The following is a 21,228-nucleotide window of genomic DNA, read 5'->3' on the forward strand; positions in this document are numbered from 1 at the left end:
ATGGGGAAAAAAAAAAAAAAGCTCATATAGAAACAAAAATTCATTGAAACATGCTATGGAAGTATGTAGTGTGTGCCCTAACCAGATGCTTCTTGAATCAACAAAGTAGTCAAAATATAAACTCAACGTTTAAAGAAAATTCATCTTGTGAAAATGATTTTTCAATCACTGTGTATTATATTTCCCTGCCACATGGTCACACTGAAACTCTCTGGAAAGTAATAATGACCTTAAGTAAAACCAAAAAGGTATGGATCACTGAAATATAGTGATGTATACTAAAGAAGAGAAGCTAGCTGATTTTTCGGTGTGCAAAGCCTTGGTTCGTTTCACCAAAGGTGAATAGCAATGTTGTTTCAATGTTGTGCAATGAAACCTGCTCATAGTGTTTTTCCTGCTTTTAAAATTCTGAATAGAAGCCAAGGTTTATCTTTAAACACCCATGCTTGAACAAGTTCAGACAAAATGTTCCTAATTGTAGCTTGCTCTGCTTTCATTTTTATCTAGTAGATTTACTTTATGAGGGACAGACTAAGCTATGAACATTCAGATACAGGACATAAAAATACCTATGATTATAGTATTTCAAGGCATCAAATGTTTATTTTATATGCAGTTGTTAAAATTACAGATTTTTGAATCAGTCACCTGGATTTGACTAAGTAGTCCTGTAAATCATTAGCTGCATGATTTAGAACTCTGTTCCCTTCTCTATAACACAGCAACACTGCAAGCATCTATTACATACATTTGCTGTGGAAATTAAAAGAAATAAGGTACAGAAGCATCTAGCACTCGTAGAAAGTATTCAGCAAATATTAGCTATTATTATTGATACTATGGATCTTCTATATGCCAGGTACTGTACCCAACTCCTTTCATAATATCATTACATGGTCACAAAAGATCTGCAGAATAAGTATAACTGTCTCTATTTTATAAAAGACTGAGACACAGAGAAGAAGCCAAGAAATGACAGCATCTGGTAAGTGGCTAGACAATGATTCAAACCCAAGCCTCTTGCCTCCATGCTCTTTTCTTCATGAATGACCTATCTAATACAGTACCAGTCACATATGGCTATTTATTTAAATTAATTAAAATTAAATAAAGTAAAAACTTTAGTGCCTCTGTTTCACCAGCCAGATGTCAAATCTCAATAACCATGTGTTTCTAGTAGCTATGATATTGGACAGCACAGATATGGAATATTTCCATTATTGCAGAAAGCCCTATTGGACAGTACTATAGTCTGTACCACTATCATCTCTCTAGGCTGGTTTACTCTCAATAGGAAACAATACATTTTTCTTAAAATCTTAATAAATGCTCATCAATAAATTACTTAAACAGCTGCAGTAAAGGCAACACATTTACTATAGATAATCACGTAGACCATACCTAATTCCATACAACAGTCTACATAGGAATAGAAAATACATTTTTGGACCAATTACCACAGTGCCAGAAAACTAGAATTTTCATCTGCAATTTAGGCAAATGTTTTGTTCAGCGATAAGAACAAACAGTGATGGGAAATCTAAAAACCAATACGAAATGCTAAGTGAGTCTTTAACATCCCATCCACTTCTAATACTCCATGAGCCCCTGATTTCTAACAAGCTTAAAGCTGTTTTCAATAAATCTTTTAATGTTCTGGACATGGTCCACCTAGCTGTGAGCTTTGGAAAGAGGAAATGGTGATTTGTTATTTATGCCCTTAACACTGATGTTTTGGCCAGTAAATTTTTCTTCTCACTAAAACCCAAATGACCTTTCTAGTTAGGCAGTCAGTAGGTAATTTGTGTAACATTTATCATCCTCTTCCTGCAAACCTTTTTAATTGTTGTCAGATGTTACAATCAGAGGACTATAAACACAATGAGCAAATGGGAGTGGCAAAGCAAACAATCACATAATCCAATATTCAAAACAAAGCCACATCTATTGCCTCTCTGAGAAGAGGCTCTTACCATATGAAATCAATCCCGTTTTCTTTTGGAAATAGTTGAAGTCTGAGGGACTGCCCTGGGGAACTTCATGAACGTGAAAGGGTAGCTGGGCATCAAGAAAGAGCATTAGACAAGGGATCAGAAAATTTGATATCTATTGGGAGAACCCACCCCCAATATTTCAATTTAGAGTCTTTCTATTTTCCATAAGTGTCAGCTGGCTGAGAAATAAAGAGAAACACTACAAAGAGAAGAATTTTACAGCTGGGCCTCCAGGAGTGACATCACATATCAGTAGGACTGTGATGCCCACCTGAGTCTCAGACCAGCAAGTTTTTATTAAGGGTTTCAAAAGGGGAGGGGGTGTAAGAACAGGGAGTAGGTACAAAGATCACATGCTTCAAAAGGTGAAAAGCAGAACTACTAGTAAGGGTCTAACAAAGATCACATGCTTCTGAGGAAACAGGACAAAAGGCAAAAGCAGAACTCCTGGTAAGGGTTTAACAAAGATCACAAGTGAAAGGGCAAAAGCAGAACTACTGATAAGGGTCTATGTTCAGCGGTGCATGTATTTTCTTGACAAACATCTTAAACAACAGAAAACAGAGTTCGAGAGCAGAGAACCGGTCTGACCACAAATTTACCAGGGTGGAGTTTTTCCCCACCCTAGTAAGCCTGAGGGTTCTGCAGGAGACCAGGGCGTGTCTCAGTCCTTATCTCAACTGCATAAGACAGACATTCCCAGAGCGGCCATTTATAGACCTCCCCCCAGGAATGCATTCCTTTCCCAGGGTATTAATATTAATATTCCTTGCTAGCAAAAGAATTTAGTGATATCTTCCCTACTTGCATGTCCATTCATAGGCTCTCTGCAAGAAGGAAAATATGGCTCTTTTTGCCCAACCCTGCTGGCAGACCTTATGGTTGTCTTCCCTTGTTCCCTAAAAATCGCTGTTATTCTGTTCTTTTTCAAGGTGCCCTGATTTCATATTGTTCAAACACACATGTTTTACAATCAGTTTGTACAGTTAACACAATTATCACAGTGGTCCTGAGGTGATGTATATCCTCAGCTTATGAAGATAACAGGATTAAGAGATTAAAGTAAAGACAGGCATAAGAAATTATAAAAGTATTATTTGGGAACTGATAAATGTCCACGAAATCTTCACAACTTATGTTCCTCTACCGTGGCTCCAGCCGGTGCCTCCATTTGGGGTCCATGACTTCCCACAACAGATACCTTCTTAGTATCCCGAACATATCTCAACTATAGCAATGACTGTATTTTGTTTTAATTGCCACCTTCCATGTCAAATTCTCCTGTAGACTGTGAACTCTTCAAAATCTACTGCCTATCACCATGCCTTGTGACATGATAAAATATTAGCCTTATTAAAAATATAAACCAACAAATGACTATTGATTAGGTAGCTCATATAATCAAGAAATACCAAGAAACTGTATCAAACCATCCTTCCTCCCGCCCCCAAAATGTAAAACCATCCTGAAACCTTCACACCTCATTGTCTGTTATTGATCTAACCAACTTGCTGTGGTCTAATAAAACATAGCCCATGTGCTGACCTGTTTCTCTTTGCCAAAGTGACTTGGTTAATATTAAATTCTAAAGTTTTCTCAAATATCAGAAGCACTTGAAAAGCAATGCTTAAGGAGCTGGAAAGACTGTGGTTCTTTCAGTTCTGGTTACCCCTCACAGAGAGAAAAGAGTTAAAATTAGGAATTCAGAACCAGTGGCTGGATATCAGCTCAACTTTCAGAGACAATACAGTAGTCACTGGGGCCTGTGGAATGTGTTCAGTACTAACGAATATTAGCATAGTAAAAAATAATTAATGCACCTCTAGGGAGGCCTAATTTACAGTTTGCAATTTTGGTCTGGAAATTCTGCCTCATCATACAAACTGCTATGCTTAATAACCCAGAAACTTTGGCAATATGTGCATTTATAGCCTAATTAGGCTTTCATACATACACACACCTACTAACCTCTGCCAATGTCCTTATGTAACTAGCTGGTGGAAGAGCAAGAAGTGGCTCCCTGCACCTGCATGTATCTTTTTACTACTAAAGCCACTGACTCCTACAAAAACTCCTATTTCTGCAGAAACAGCTATGCTGACATCAAAGAAGCAATGATTTCCAGTCCACAACTACTACAAGAGGCACTGACCCATTCTTCATTCTTAAACGGGGGCTTTATTTTGTTTCTATAAAATGACACATTCCCCAGCTAGAAAAGTAAAGCATTGCTCACGGTGATATTGAGATCAGAAGTTCTCATTCTGTCACTTTTTAGGAAGGCTTACCTTCCTAGGGCAATTTTCTTACCAAGGAAGGAAGAAATCAAATGGATTAGCTAGAGTCAGGCTTTTCCTGAATTCAGTTGGTGATATCTGTGTTATTTTCGTTGGCAAATTTGCATTTCCTCTGTGTTCCACTTCCTTTGGGAGAGCCCGGTTTGCAAGCCAATTATTTTTTACATTTTTCTTTCTGTTTTCTCGTTAAGCGTTTTTATGAGCATTTAATCATGAAGAATGAGAGAGCTAATGGAAAGCATTTGACCTTATCTGTGTGACACTCCCACCAAAAGGTCTATGTATTCCAGGAATATACCTTCATCTTTTTTTGCTGACCCCAAAGGATGATCTGATCCCAGAGATTGCTTCTTATCAGGTGAAATAAGAGGAAAGAAGAGCTGTACCTACCATGTCAAAGCTCTCCTCAGCCCCCAGCCCCCAGCCCCCAAGAATAGACATATTCTGTTCTAATCTACCATTTTGATTTTATCATCTATTTGGAGTTGAGCAATATAACTTGGCCATTAACACATATAGTATCTCAGAGTTATTTCTAAGCAGTGTCCATGCAGAAAAGCCCTTAGAACATACAGATCAAGAGCCATTCATCAGCTAAACAATATTCCCTTAACAAATGGGACATATTGAATACCTGCTATGGGCCAGACACAGTTGTAAGCAGGAGGCATATAACAGACTGGTATGGCACCAAGGAAGAAAGGCCTAGTGACTTGAGCATTTCTAATATGAATAACATTTCATAAACTCCATTATAAATCAACAATCAACTTTAATGAACTAGCCCTTTCTCTGAGGTTATCATCCTATATAAAAAGAATGTAATCCCATCTGGTTTCTTCATTTTCTTAATTCACAGAATGTCAATACTGGGGCTCAGAGCTCCAGCTACCCACTTTGGATTTTGAAGATGTTTTAAGATATGATGAACATGCATACAAGTGGCTTTCCACCCTCAAGAAAGTAGGCATAGTACGACTCACTGGAGCATCTGACAAACCAGGAGAAGTTTCAAAACTTGGGAAAAGAATCGGTTTCCTCTATCTCACATTTTATGGGTGAGTCACCAAATGGTTTGTATTCTGCCATCACAGATAAAGTTTGAAATACTTCGCAACTGAGGAAGACTCCCTTGATTGAAGGTACAGAAATTTTCATAATGTCTTGAGCAGGAAGCCAGATAAAAAGAAGAATCTAAAAGTAGTATTTTGCTGAGAATGATAATTTTTTAAGAGCCTAAAAGCCCAAAGACACCAGGCACCAAAGACATCAGGCTGGTTATAAGTGGTATATGTAGTCTGCTTGGGCTGCCATAACAAAATATCACAGATCAGAAAACTTAAACAGCAGAAATTTATTTTTTTTATAGTTCTGGAAACTAGAAGTCTAAGATCAAGATACTGGCAGGGTTGGTTTCTGGTGAGGCTTACATTTTCCGGCTTGCAGATGACTGCCTTCTCACTGTGTCCTTGCATGACCTTTCTTCAGTGCATAGCACACTCCTGCTGTCTGTTCTTCTAATATGGACACCAGTCTTGTTAGCTTAGGGCCCAAGGCTCTATCTCCAAACATTGGGGGTTAGGCCTTCATCATATGAATCTGGGGGGACATAATTTATTCCACAACAGATGTGATGAAAGACTGTGTTTCTCCAAGACTTTACAACATATTAAACTTTATGTTAAAGTTTCTTAAACTTTTACCTCCCAAGAGTTGGCTGAAAATTAAAGTTGGGCCCTGAGAAATTAAAGTCAGTCACAGATATGTTAAAAAGATAAAACTAACATTCATAAAATTAGTCCTATGTGCTTTAGTTAGTAATAGGGAGATATAATTGATTTTAACTTTGGAACAAGAGGATGTTTGCATAAGAATTTCCTTGGAGGTAACATTAATTATGGATAGTGAAACACAACAACAGGAAACACTTATGTAGACATGGGAGTATAACTATATTTCTTTAGAGTGAGCCCCTCATGTGACATTAATACAATTATTCTTGGGCTCATAGAGTAGAGAGCATTGAAAGTGAAAGGGACCTTCCAACTCCAAAGGTTGCAACTGGAAGCACACGGGCTGTATTCAGATATTTGGTTTGGCCCACATGATGTTGAAAGAAAACGGAATTAGTTGTCAACACTTAAAAACTGGGAGATTTTACATTACATGTGGACCTGACTTTTCTTGAAAAATCATCTCTAGCAACAACAGAGCCTAAATCTTTGCATGCAAACAATCTGCTGGATACAAATAGAGGCTGCCTTTGAAGAGAGCATAGACTCACTCTCCAGTTTGCCAAAATCCTCCACCCTCTCCAGACCTGCAAGTGTCCTGCTACTCTTTAGGTTTGCCACTCCTAAACTAGAGTAAGACTTGGTCTGTAGATAAACAGGAGACTGAAAATATTCAATCACTGAAAGACTGCCATCTCTGCCATGTTTAGACTTAGACAACCCAGTACCTACTCTGACTCCGAAACTTACATTTACCGTTAGTGGATTTGTGTTGTATAAAATTTGTATCTCCCTTACACCTGCAAGAATTTGAGCTGCCCTAGAGATTACAGCAACAACAGACAAAGGAAAGAGGGGGAAAAGTCTCAAAATTATTAAGAGCCTCAACTGTATTATGTTTTGTTCATTTAATTCTCACAACAACTTTCCGAAATGAATATTATCCTTCAGTTCACTGATAAGGAAACTGAAGCCCAGAGAATTAATTTGTAACCCAAGTGCCCACAGATAGTAATAAAGGAACCAGAGTCTGTCCTATCTATGGACTTTCTACTCTACCTTGCTGCCAATAATATGAAGAAAGCACACGGAAAAGAAGAGCTTTTAGCCACTGGTGTTAAATAGGACACTTCGAAACGAATCTCTTCTAAGTCGTTTCACTTAGTTTTTATTTGCTGACAACAAACTTTTTGTATCTATTCCAAGGTATTTCACAATTTAATAACAGTGGCCAAATTTTGGGCTCTTTGTTGGAGTTCTCTAAACTACCCCCCAAACCCATCACACTAGGGGTCAAATCTAAGCTTGATTTATTATGTGTGTCTTGTTTTGTTTTTGCAGGTTCTATAAAAGGGCTTAATAATTTGGCCACTGATCTAATATTGTGAAATTACTGGAATAAATACTAAAGGTCTGTTGTCAAAACAAATCAGACCTCCTACTACCATTCCATGTCCTTTATGGACCTTGCCATATAACCAGATAAGTTAACCTGCCACATCCTACCTTCCTTAGATGATCACATTTCTTACCTGAATCTCTCAAATTATACACATGCCAGAAAACGCCTTTCTTACCACCTTACCCCTTACTTCCACCACTAGTTATCAAGATCTGTCCATATATTTTTTGACAATTTTTAATTCTCTACCTCAAGAACTGACAGAACAGTTTTGTTGTTTTTGTTATTGTTGTTTTATTTGCTTTTTTGTTTTTGTTGATGTTGTTCAGAGAATATGAAAAATAAATATTTTCTCTAATATTGTCCCCTTTTTCCATTTCTCTGCATAGTAATGTGCAGAAGTGATACTGAAGTCTGATATTTAAAAGAAGAAGGAATACTTAGAACAGTGATTTTCAGCCTAAGCTGCTTATTGGAATAGCCCATTTAAAAAATACTGACATCTGCATCCCATCTCCACAGTGTGTTTTCCTTTTTTTATTTTTTTTTTTAACAGTACTGGTATTTGGCCTGAGTATCAGAACTTTTCAAAACTCTGCAGGTGATTCTCATGTACAGCCAAGGTTGAGAACCTCTGGCTGAAAGGAAGGGAGACTTCAATAGAAGGCAGGTTTCCATTGGGATAGAACCGGGGTGCTTTACATCGTCTGAACTCTCACAGTGATGTGCACTAAATGGCATTTACCACGTTATTCTTTCTACCTTGGTTGTGCCTGGACATGACATCTTCAGAACAGACTCAGTAGCTGCCTTAAACAATGTCCCTCTCTTTCATATCTTTGTTTCTCCACTGGAAAAGTATCTTACTCTTGTTTGAAAAGTAATTAGTTGGTGAGTGAGTGAATGGAATGAATAAATGCACACAATAAATAATGGAGAAAAGAGATTAAACAACAGAAGAGGGATAGAGAAAGGAAAGTGGAACAGATTAAAAGTAAACTTTGCTCTCCATGCAGATTTTTCAAGGAAGCTTATGACTGCTCTTGGTTAGATGCCTAAAACAATAATAGCTTGCTGATGGTGCCACGTTAGACATGCCTTCCTTGGGAAACTAATACCCACCTCGCACTTTTCCATTCAAGTAGGGTTATTAGTTTCAAAACTGTTAAATGCATGAGTCTAAAATGAAAATGAGAATGCGAATAGCTATTTTTGGTTCTTGGCTGTCATCTCAATTGTTAAGTGGTTGGTTGGATGAACAAAAAAACAGTAGATTACAGCATTTCATGTTTTCTTCATATACAGCAGGCAAGGAATAAATGTTTAATGAATAAATAATGCCTAAATCTTTGTAAAGGACTATAAACCATCAGATGAGTGCAATAATTATTAGAATCTTTCACCATTATAAACTTACATTCAACTAAATCAAAATGGCAATAACTTTCAGGACAAAAGTGCATGTCATTTTCCACATCTGTATTTTCTCAGATGCTTGTCATTATTTTGTCAGCACATCATCTAGACAATATTTTTTATGCAACCATGTGAAATGCTCAGTAACTTTACTGACTTGATAATGATGAATACTTTCCTGGTACAAAAGAATAAGAGTAGGTAAAGAAACTCTCATTGTCAATTTTGTCAAATACATGTAAACATGGAGCAGTATGTAAAAAGACAATCTTTTGAGAATTTAAACTTTTGATTTAGGACAATGCTTTTACAGACCAGCGTCAAAATGCCTCATCTCATGTCCTTTCTCCCCCACCAAAAAGAAGAAAATCAATGAAAATAATTTTCTGGAGCCCTTTTGGGAAAGGTGATATTATTGAAGAAATGAATTTTATGACATGACTTAATCCATTGGGAAATAGTTATTGTAAACTACATTCTACCATACACTGTCATTTTCAAGGATTATACCAAGTTATGATGTTTTTTCAGAATGTATCCTACAAAGTAAATCCCAAAGAAAGCACAATTTCTATCCAAACAGAGTATCTTTCTTGAATACTGATACGTGCATGGCACTGTACTAGGCATTTTGTTGGGTTTAGATTTGGGTTTCTACTTTATGAAAAAATATCTTTTGTAATTGCTGTATGTGGGTAAATGTAAATATTTGAATTGGCTTCCTTCAAGTAATCTAAGCCAATAAGAAATTCTGTAAAACCAAGGAACAGACTGAAAAGTAACCCCGGACTTTTGGCATTCCAACTGAGGGAACATGACAGTCAATATATGCCAACAGCAGTTCAAAGAGGTTAGATAACAGGAAGGTGATCCCCAGGATGATGCAAATCATGGTCAAGATGGGGAAATATTCATCTACCAATATGATCTTCAGACAAAATGAATCCACTTCTCAAAATTTACACAGGATACCGTTGTGTAAAAAGGTGTGGTAAGATAATATAAATTTAATTAAGATTATGCAATGCTGTGCAGCCCTTCCTCCCCATCCTTAAGCTAATTCAACTCGGACACATGCCATTTCTATGACATGCCATTCTTCCCCATTCCTGGCCATCCCCTCAATCAGTCCCTTTCTCACTTGTTTGTTCAGGACTGCTTCTTTCTCTTCCTGCTTAACCTTTTGTTTGCTGCATGTATCTCTCTTGCTTTTATATCTCCTGGACCTTTATTCTGCCTACGGACAACCTGTGCCAAGTCTTCATGTCTTTTTGGCTGCTTTTTGGCCTTTCCTGCCCTTCTCAGTTGACTTACTAATATTTTTCCTCTTCCCTTCCAACCACCACACCTGCTACATCCTCCCATTGACCTGGCATCCTCTGCATCGCTCCAGTAGAAATTCTCTCCCAGCCTCTGTTCTGTGAAACCACTATCAGTACCTCATCCCCAAGCCCTGGCATTATAATAAAGCAAAATAATTATATGCTCCTCACTCAAATGAACCAGTTTCGCACTCTTGATGGCCCACCAGGAAAGAAAAGTGGAAATTTCCTCCCACAAATTCATAACACAAAGTAAGGCAATTTCTATTTTTTGTTGCAGATTCTATTTTTAGTAGTAATACATGCACTATATTAATAAAAGAAAATGAACAGCACTCATGTAAGATGTCACTACTGTGTTTTTGTTTTGTTTTGTTTTGGCTGGACTGTACCAATGCATGGTCTTTTCATACTATAATTCTGGTAAGATAATATTGAGAAGTTCAGACAATCTTCTCTAAAATGGCAAAACTCAAACCCTGAAAATTACTTTTTTAATGAGTTGGACAACTCAATAAACTGGAGAGGCCAGGGAATTATTATTTCCATAAGCTCATCTGTGAGTATGTGTGTGTACATGACAGAGAAAGAGAAAGAAAGACTTGGTGGGAAGAGTACAGTGTCATTTTTAAAAATATTTGTCAACTATATTTTATATTATTAATTAACTATCCTGCTTGTGACTCTACCAGTCAAAAACAACCTTTGAAAACTAAGAAGGCATATATCATTGGCATTGCCACTGTCATGTTGAGCTCCTTATAGGCATAAATGGTGGCATAATCAGGGTTGTATCTTTGCTGTTAACTCAGCACCTGACACACAATTATCTCTCAGGAAATTTTAATGAAAGGAAATATGTGCGAAGTAAGATATTGTGGACGTCCATCTGAACAAGACAACAAAAACTCTTTGACAACATTGTCAAAATTTGTCAGTCCATAATTTAAAAATTAACCTCATGGGCAGCTCAGAGTGACTCTTCTTCCTCAAAAAGTCAAGCAGAAGAGAATAACAATTCTAACCTTAGCTAGCAAGACATCCTTCTTTTTAGAACTAAGCCCAGAAGTTCAGATTTGTTTTTTTTCTAAGAATGTTTTATTTGGTGGCACCAGCAAATTGCATTAATACATGTAATAAGGGTTACACTGGTAAGAATAATGGGATAAAACTGGAAACAAAAATCTGATATATAAACTTCAAGGAATGAAATAAAGAAGGCAAGAGGCAATAGGAAAAGGAGATAAATGTGGATCTTGGTGGTAGTCAAATTTTATCTTGTATAGCATTGTATGGAAGCTATATAACTGCTGAATAAAACTTATAAGGCCACAAGTTTATAGTAGAAAATATAAGTAATACTTTGGAAACTTTGTGCCCAAAAAGTTTAGGAAGAATTGGGGACCCAGTGCCCCAGAGCATCTGTACTGGATTACTTCCTCTAGAGTTGCTCATAGGATCAACAGGGAAGCAGTCTAATCATGGCTTCACCATGAGCTATTTGTAAGTGAGAAGTCAATCTGAGCTTTTCATGTAATTTCCCAGATCTCTCTGATTCTCCTCTACTGAGGACTTGCCTCACTCTTTCTGCAGGGGTGTTTTAGTACTTGCTATGTCCTTTGAGGTCCCTGGGTGAAAGTTTGTTGGAAACATGTAGAATGCTACTACTACTGCCCAGTGTTATATCTTCATGAGTTCCTTGCATGCACGCCTCATTGGATAAACAAAATAAGGTCAAATAGAAATGTGTCTAGTGAGCTGTTTATCTAATTCACCACCCAGACCAGTTAAGGATTTGCAATATTGAAATGGCCTCTGGGAAGTACAACCATAATATATAGCTTTCCAGCATCCACTAGACTTCTGCTCGCATTTCTGAAAGATGTCTTCTAAGCCAACCCAGCAGCATTTCACACATTAGATTGTATTCGAGGAGGTACAAGTGAAAAATATTACTATTTCTTGGCATCTCGCCCCTAAGAAATTGCTCCTACCATAAGTACTGCCTCCAAATCTGACTTTGAAACAGTTACTTGTTTGAAATACTTATTACCAGAAAACATTTGTGAAGTGTGGGGATCGGAGAAAGAAAAAACAAGTTTACCCATTTGTTGATGTTTCTAATTAGGAAATTGCTTGAGAAAACCACACAGCCCTTTTTGAATAAAAATGGCTTCTGGGTTATGAAAAATCAACCTAGAAATAATTCAAACTTGAGAAGAAGACAAAAAAAATTGCCAGAGTTCTAAATTTAATTGTAATCCCATTCTACTTTTTAAAAATTTACACTGGGGCCGGGCGCGGTGGTTCAAGCCTGTAATCCCAGCACTTTGGGAGGCCGAGACGGGCGGATCACGAGGTCAGGATATCGAGACCATCTTGGCTAACAAGGTGAATCCCCGTCTCTACTAAAAAACACACACAAAAAAACTAGCCGGGCGAGGTGGCAGGCGTCTGTAGTCCCAGCTACTCAGGAGGCTGAGGCAGGAGAATGGCGTAAACTCGGCAGGCGGAGCTTGCAGTGAGCTGAGATCCGGTCACTGCACTCCAGCCTGGGCAACGTAGCGAGACTCCGTCTCAAAAAAAAAAAAAAAAAAAAAAATTTACACTGGGACTCCTTAATAACTTAATGTGCTAATTATAATGCTTTGGTAGAGGGACAAAAAAACTCTTTAAAATGTGTATTCTAGTAAGTATTAGGGTTTCTTAAGCAGAGTAACAAGCTATGTTCTTTGAGCCATTGTGAATCTCAGCTTATGTTATCAGCCAAGAGCCAGTCTCCAGGGTTCCCTTTGTAATATTAAGTTTCATAGTAATTAATACTGCTGCCAACAAAACCCCTTGAGTATGAAGTCATCTCATGAATGAAAGGAAAAATAATTTCTGTGTCTCATGCTCTTTTAGAAATCACTTGAGGAAATGCATGAGATAACCAATTAAGGCAATTGCTTTTCAACGGGTCCTCTGATACCCCACCCCACACCCAACACACACACATACAACCTTCCTTCCCTGCTTGTACTCTGTGCAACCAGGACAGGTGGCTGTTATTGAGATGATAGAAATATTTTTTTAGTAAGCCCCTTTTATGTACTAAGTATTGAGCTCAGCGGTTTACTGCTCAGCACCAAACTTATGTCAATGTAGCTATTCATTTTGGTTGTCTGAGGTCCATTCTTAGTAACAGAATAGATTCTTTTGAATCTTCATAATTCTGAGAAGAATCATTAACCCATCATCCCCAAAAAAATGAGGCAGAAGAATCAGGCTACAAACCCAGGTTTACCTGACTCAATAGCCTGCAGTCTTTCCTTTATACCATGCTACTGTGGTGGTTCATTGTTATCTAACATTTACCTCCTAATTTCCAATGCCATAATAACTGTTGATTGCTCAGATGCAAGGAGATAATCAGACAGCATTACATAGAAATTTATCAAATTAAGTCAGAATGACAGCACCAGAATATTCATTGCTTTCTCCTAAGTTAAAATTAGCACCAACCATTTACATAAAGGGAAAATGGCAATTGATACAGAATCAAAAAACATTTTATTCAATCTTTCCCATTAAAAAATCAAAACTAAAACCCAATTCTTGTTGCAATAAAATGTATTAAGTAAAATTTGACCGCCTCCAACTCAAAAAGAACCCTACTAAATGTATTTAATGTGGAATTCTCATTAATTTTTTCACTTTTTTGCAATGCACTACATTATTTGTTTTTTTATAATGAAGCCTTTGGGGCTTCCTTTGGAGCAAATTGCTATAACTTTTTCTTTATGTTTTTACAGGTGGTTGTCATCCTTCTATCACTACCTGACTTCATTTTTATTAACGGCAGTATTATTAACCTTTAAAAATAAGTGTACAACAAAGATTTCTTTTTTCAATTTTATTTATTTTTAAATTATTTTTGCAGCTTTATTGAGGTATGAGAGACAAAAATTGTATATATTTACAGTGTACAACATGACATTTTGATTGCCACGATCAAACTGATTAACATATCCATTCTTTCACATCGTTATCTTTATATTTTGTGGCAAAAAGACCTGACATCTACTTTGTTAGGAAATTTCAAGCATACGATACATTATTATCAACTATTGTCACCATGCTATTCTTTAGGTCTCCAGTACTTATTCATATAATAACCAAAGATTTCCACCCTTTTGACAAATATCTCCCCTTTTCTTCTACTCCCATCCCTTGTAACCACTGTGCTATTCTGTTACTAAGAATGGACTTCAGACAACCAAAATGAATAGATACATTGACATAAGTTTGGTGCTGAGCAGTAAATTTATGTTTACGTGAATTAAATTGTAGGGGAGGAAAAAAAAGATATTGAACAGCTAAAAAATAGAAAAAGCAAACTACAGTGCTAAGGATGCATGTGGTTGATAATACTCTAAACCAGGAAAGAAAGGAAGTGAACACCATAAAATTTAGGAAAGCTGTTACATTTGGGGAGAAAAGTGAGGTTTGTGTTTGGCAAAATAGGTTTCTCATGGTAAAATATAATACAGATATAGAAAATCACATAAAATAAATGTATAGCTTAATGAACTATCATAAGGCAAACACCCTTAAACATCAGCCAGGTCAAAAAATGGAACATTGCCAGCCACCCCAAAACCCATTGACACATCCCAACCAAGCATAAACCTTGCCTTTTTCCCAAATGTAACGACTTTCCTAAGTTTTATGGTGCTCACTTCCTTTCTTTCCTGGTTTAGAGTATTATCATCAAGATGCATCTTTACCACTGCAGTTTGGTTTTTCTACTTTTTAGTTTTTCAGTATCTCTTTTCCCTCCCCTACAATTTAATTCACGTAAACATAAATTTACTGCTCAGCACCAAACTTACGTCAACCTATCTATTCATTTTGGTTTTCTGAAGTCCATTCTCTCCTAAATTCCTAAGGAAGGCCTCACAGGGACAGTGTTCTCTAAATTTGTGCATATTGACAGCAGTTTTAAGGCCTTTATACTTGAAAATTGGCTTGGCTAAATATAAATTCTTGGCTCACAGCATCTTTAATATGTCACTTATGGTTTTATTGGTAATATGATTTTCTTTTCCTTAAAAGTAATTTAATGGCCGGGCACCGTGGCTCACACCTGTAATCCCCGCACTTTGGGAGGCTAAGGCAGGCAGATCACTAGGTCAGGAACTTGAGACCAGCCTGGCCAACATAGTGAAACCCTGTCTCTACTAAAAATACGAAAAAATAGCTGGGCGTGGTGGTGGGTGCCTGTAATCCCAGCTACTTGGGAGGTTGAGGCAGGAGAATTGCTTGAACCCGGGAGGCAGAGGTTGCAGTGATCATGCCACTGCAGTCCAGCCCGGGCAACAGTGTGAGACTCCGTCTCAACAACAAAAAAATAGTAATTTGACGTTTTTACCTGGATTTTGAATTTTTGTTGTTGTTGTTTAAATGTCCAGTAATTTTATAGACTATGTCTTGATATTGATTGTTCTGGGACAGCTTTTTCTGGGAGGATATGATTTGTTTTAGGGCAGCTTTAATTACTTTTTTTCAGAAAATGTTTCTTGAATCACATTTTTTAGTATCCGTTCTGTTCCTTTGCTTTGGGCTTTTTCTTTTGAGGACTCTTGTGCATATCTTAAGGCTTCTTTGCATGTCCTTTTGTTACTTTCTCTCAAATCATTTCTATTGATTTCTTTTAAATTGTTCTCCCACTTATCTCCTAGTTACCTAAAGGCTTGTTACACTTATTTGATCTTGCATTCCTTCTAATTTAGTCGTTGTTTAAGGACTTTTTAAAGATTTTTCCTTTCCTAATACATCAGTCCATTTTCAAGTTTCTAATTCTGATGTTGGTTATTCTTTTACGTATTGGACCATTTTGATAAAGACTTTTGGATTCATTAGAAGTGGTTATTTAAAAAAACAGAAGTTAGAAAAAAATAATATTTTATCTTTTTTATTGGGGGTGGCCTGTCCTTCTGACAGTACTGCCTGTCTGTAGGTATGCTATTTTGCTACTAATCCTGAGTTTTTCTCTTAAAATAATTTTGAGTTTAAACCTTGATTTTTGTTGTTGTTGTTGCTAATTTTATGTGAAACTTGTTTCCCTAACTGTTAAAAGGAGATATGATTCAGAAACCTTATTTAATTTATGGTTTTAAGCTGTATTTCAAAACTGGCTGACAGCTTTCTAAGACCTTCTAGTTCCTCTCCTTTACTTTTATGAGGACCTTGTTTTTTTCTTTGTCTATATTGTTCCTGTACCACTCAATATGCACTTTTCTCAGAAGGAAGGTCATGGAAGGGAGATTTATCTGGTTAGTTTCTAGAATTCATGAATTCCAGACTATTCAGATCCCTTACCATGGACCTTAGGTACTCAGCTATACTGGAATGTAGAAATCCCCTCCCAAGTTTAACTGCCATTCTCACATTGCCCCACTGCACTGTCCAGTAAACACCTGTTAGCAATTTGGGAATGTTTTAGATCCATGATGTACCCAGTTGCTTCTCTCTGCTTTCTCCTGCACAGTTGCCAATATCATATAGGTCTTGTGGTTTTGAAAGGTTTGTCTCTATCCCCTTCTATTTCCTGGTTCGTGGGAATATCTTGTCACTTAATTTTTGTTTAGATGTTGTCATTGAATTCTTGAATTTTCACTCTAGATGTTCTATAGGGATAATTCAGAGAGATTCTTTTAAATTATGTCACCACTATCATTTAAGAAACCTCTCTCTTTACTTTATATCTTTAGGTCTTGTGGAGATTTTCGTATTAGTTTAATGGATTCAGTAAGAGCTATTCTAGAGATCAGAAAGGTTATCTTTGTTTCCCTAGTTTGTGTTTGGGGATACTAATTCTCATCTTAAAAAATAGCATGAATCATGCAATACCCATGTATTATACTCACATAACAAACCTACCCTTATACCCCCAGATCTAAAATAAAAGTTGAAATTATTTTTAAAAAGGCATAAACTCTTTCTTTTTCAGGGATGGATTAAATGTCAATTAATGTCTATAATGAAAGAAGAACTCAAAAGATAGTTACTTTTTAAAACACAACTCTTGAAATTTTGCCAAACATTGTTTACAAATAACTGTAAGCACTTCTCCCTAGAAGTAAGGAATAAAAACTGTTAATGGCCAAAGTATTCATTATTAGAATGTACTTAAAATATACAGTGTAAACCAAAATTAAAGTTTATAGTCAATCAGGAAATAGCACAATTTATTATTCTAGAATCCACGTCTTTACTCAACAAACATTTTTGGCACTGGGTTAAATGCTATGAGACAAAGAATATGTTAGGGCTGGGCACGGTGGCTCACATCCCAGCACTTTGGGAGGCCAAGGCGGGCTGATCACAAGGTTAGGAAATCGAGACCATCCTGGCTAACATGATGAAACTCCGTTTCTATTAAAAATACAAAAAAATTACCTGGGCTTGGTGGCCGGCACCTGTAGTCCCAGCTACTCGGGGGGCTGAGGCAGGAGAACGGCATGAACCCGGGAGGCGGAGCTTGCAGTGAGCCAAGAACAGGCCACTGCACACCCGCCACGGGGGCAGAGCGAGACTACCCATCCAAGAATAAAAAAAAAAAAAAAAAAAAAAGAATATGTTTGAACTCAGTTTCTCAAGGAATGAGATTTTTTTGAGACTTTACAGGACAGCAGTGGAAGCAGAATTTGAACAGAAGCTAAGGATAGCCATAGAGCAAACCCTCCCCACTCTGGCCCACATTCAACTTCGAGTTCCTCTCGTAGGTGATGTTCTTTCCCTCCACTGGGCCTTCCCACATGCTGTTTCTCCTTCCTGCAATGACCTTTACTCTTCTCTTTGCCTAGGTAAATCCTGCTTAATCTTCAGGTCTCCATTTAGTCTTTATTTCCTACTCTCATAACATGGTGTACTTTAGCTTTGTAAGATAAATCATACTAATTCATCCTCCCTGTAGACTGTAAATTCCATGCGGTACAAGTACCACGTCTATTCCATTCACTTCTGGATCCCCAGTTTCTGGACCATTGTAGGTGTCTAATAAATGATAATGGAAAAATAAATATATGGAGCTCTGGTGAGGGACTGCATCTAGGAATTCATACGTGGAAGTGCTGTAACTAGAGTAAGCAATATAGTATTCCTTTGATTAATTAACTACAAAATGTATTTTTTGCTTTTTAGCTAGGAGATCATATTTGATATTGAAATTTTACAATATAAACAATATATGGGCATTGTATTTTGGATCCAATGGGATGAGTAATAATGTTCAAAAGAAGGCATTCTTACATAATCTGATGAAGAGAGCTTGCAGCAAGTGGATCAGAGGTTACAACTGTTGGTAAAAATAAATCCAGGTTTGCACTCATAAAACATCCTTTCGTATAAAAATTACTTTTAAAAAGGAAAAGTTTACAAATTAATCCAGCATGATTTTCTAAGTGTGAACCATTAATCAAAAGAGTGTTGGCTAGGTCATGGGATTCACACCTGTAATCCCAGTGCTTTGGGATGCTGAGGCAGGAGGATGGCTTGAGGCCATGAGTTCAAGACCAGGCAGGACACCAGAACAAGACACTGTCCCAACAAAAATAAAAATAAAAGTGTATTAGCCCAGGCATGGTAGCACATGTCTGCTAATCAGGAGGCTGAGACAGAAGGATTACATGAGACCAGGAGTTTGAGGTTTCAGTGAGCTATGATCACACCATGGCACACTCCAACCTGGGTGACAGAGCAAGACCCTGACTCAAAAAAGAAGTGTAAAACTTATCACCAAAGGTATAAGGAACAAATCCCATGACACTGCATTTTTAAAAAATAAGACATCACCAAGATATAAAGAACAAATCCAGCAAAAACAATATTCAAGTATTCCACAAGCACTGAAGGAACCGAATTTGTCACAAAACATTATTAATATCTTGATTATCTATGAGCAGTCATCTATGTTTGGGCAAATTTAGTAAATTAGCATTCAACTCAATCTCATGAAATAGTCTCTAAAAGTTATTTAAAGTACAGGAGCTTTTGACAAAAAATATTGAATAGACAATAAAATGTAACGGAGAGTTTAGTGAAATGTTGAGAATGACACAAATGGCTCAGTGGAAACACTTAGGTTTGTTTAAAACAGCATCTTTGATAAAAGCAGGATAATTTGCAGAGTTTCAGTCACTCACCCCAGCACAATAGTAAACAAGTCTATACCACTGGATTAAGATATTATGTTGAGCTTGCCTCTTCAGTTTTAAAAGAATCTGGTCCCATACCTCTACTTCAGTCACGTCCATTCTTAGTAATCTGCTTGAGTTGTTGCCTTACTTGGAATAGCATTAGAATCTGTCTCGAATGAGAAGGGCATGTAAATACACCTTCACCTCACCAAGGCCTCACCATTAGGTTTTTTAAAAAGTTCCTTCATGACCAATGAATCACATTTGCACCTGTTTCTCCCATCCAAGTACTAACCAGGCCCAATCCTGCTTAGCTTCAAGATCAGGCAAGTTCAGGGTTATATGGTGCAAATATGTTTGCGTTTGATTTCTGCTGTGTTTTCTTGGAGATGTGGATTTGGGATGCATAAGAAAGAACTTAGTGTCCTCAACTATCAGTAGCAGACTTCTTGGCATGATTCATTTCTATGACAAGGTAGAAAGGTAAAACAGATGACATTTCTAGGATTTTCCAGACTTGTGCTATGACTATTAAGAGAATGTTTATGATTGGAATTGGTGAGCTCCTTTCATGGGATTTATCATAAGATGTGAGCATAGACTTTTAGGCTACACATCTTATACCGCACCTAAGACACTCTAGGTCTAATAAATGTTTTATCATTCCCTACCAGTTAGCTCAGAGGGTCAGAGAACTGCTCTGGTGAAGCCAAGTCACAGACCCCCATCCCTGTAGAGGCCAATTAATGTCAAAGAAAAGATCTGTTCTCTGGCTAATGCTTACACCTTGAATCTCAACCAGGTTTTGGCTGCAGTAAAATTCTGTCAGTTTACCCTTGATCATAGAAGGAACCAGGAAAAAGTATGTAGGTGAATCAATGCAAAACCATCACCACTCTTGAAAAAGAATCCAAGTGGTCATTTCCTGTTGATCATGTCAACAGCAGCATTTTCTTAGTCAGAAGATATGCATTCTGCACCTTGATGAAATTAACTTTTTGACCTCCTTAAATCTCTTCTCACATGTTGACTATTTTTCAAATGCCAGTGTTGACAGTCATCTGGATCTGTATTTTGTATGGTCTATGGAGTGACATGAACTTCATAGAGAACAAGTATTTCTTGGCGACTCTCACTGCAATATAATGGATTGTCTGACTCATGTTTGAAATGAGTTGCAGCAGACTGTAATACTCCTCATCTTTTTTCACTCAGCCTGTTTCCAGTTCATGGCCACATATGGATGGCTGCTTGACCCTTAGTGAAAGATCTATCAGGTGTTCTACCCTAATTTTAAATGAGAAACATAGAGCAAAATAGTCAATTTTATCTTCAATCCCAGGGAACAGGTAAGGAACTATTTTTCCCATTAAGAAAAATATCTCCACATGTGAGAAGAGATTATAGATTGTATTCCCACTCTCCTCCTGCCACTACCACCCTATTAATACCCTTTACTATATACCGTATGAAAATGAAAGCTCATAAAAGTCACCCCCTCCCTGCTTACACTCATTCAGTCAAAATGTATTGGTTCCCTGCTTTAGAATTCGCACTGGTTTAGTTAATGGTAGGAGATCAAAAGTATTTGTTGTACACTAAAAGAGTTTACAGTCCAGAAGAGGAAGCAGAATTATGTATTTCTATATTTAAATGAGCTTAGACTCTTTAAAAATTATAACCATCTTCATAAAACACATAGATCTGAATAAATGAGATGAATAATTCAGATCTAATAAATGAGATGAATAAAACATGCTTATGAGAGTTCTGAGTGTAGGAGTAAATACTGGGTAATTAGGAGAATGAGAGGAAGGAAAAGTCCTATGGGGCATCTCCTGTGTGTCAGACATAGACTTTCTTATTTGTTACAAGTTTTTGA

At 37.1% G+C, this 21,228-nt stretch overlaps 1 protein-coding gene across 3 annotated transcripts in view; it reads left to right on the plus strand.

The window, feature by feature from the left end:
- Positions 1–21,228, plus strand: part of BBOX1 (gamma-butyrobetaine hydroxylase 1) — a 92,029-nt gene that overhangs the window by 51,529 nt on the left and 19,272 nt on the right. For all 3 annotated transcript variants that reach the window (XM_009186403.2, XM_009186401.3, XM_009186404.4), the window contains exon 4: positions 5,151–5,349. In XM_009186403.2, the coding sequence (XP_009184667.1) occupies positions 5,151–5,349 (199 nt within the window). The remainder of the gene's footprint in view (positions 1–5,150; positions 5,350–21,228) is intronic.

This window comes from Papio anubis, chromosome 12 (assembly GCF_008728515.1).
Source record: "Papio anubis isolate 15944 chromosome 12, Panubis1.0, whole genome shotgun sequence".
In the NCBI taxonomy this organism is placed as follows: domain Eukaryota; kingdom Metazoa; phylum Chordata; class Mammalia; order Primates; family Cercopithecidae; genus Papio; species Papio anubis.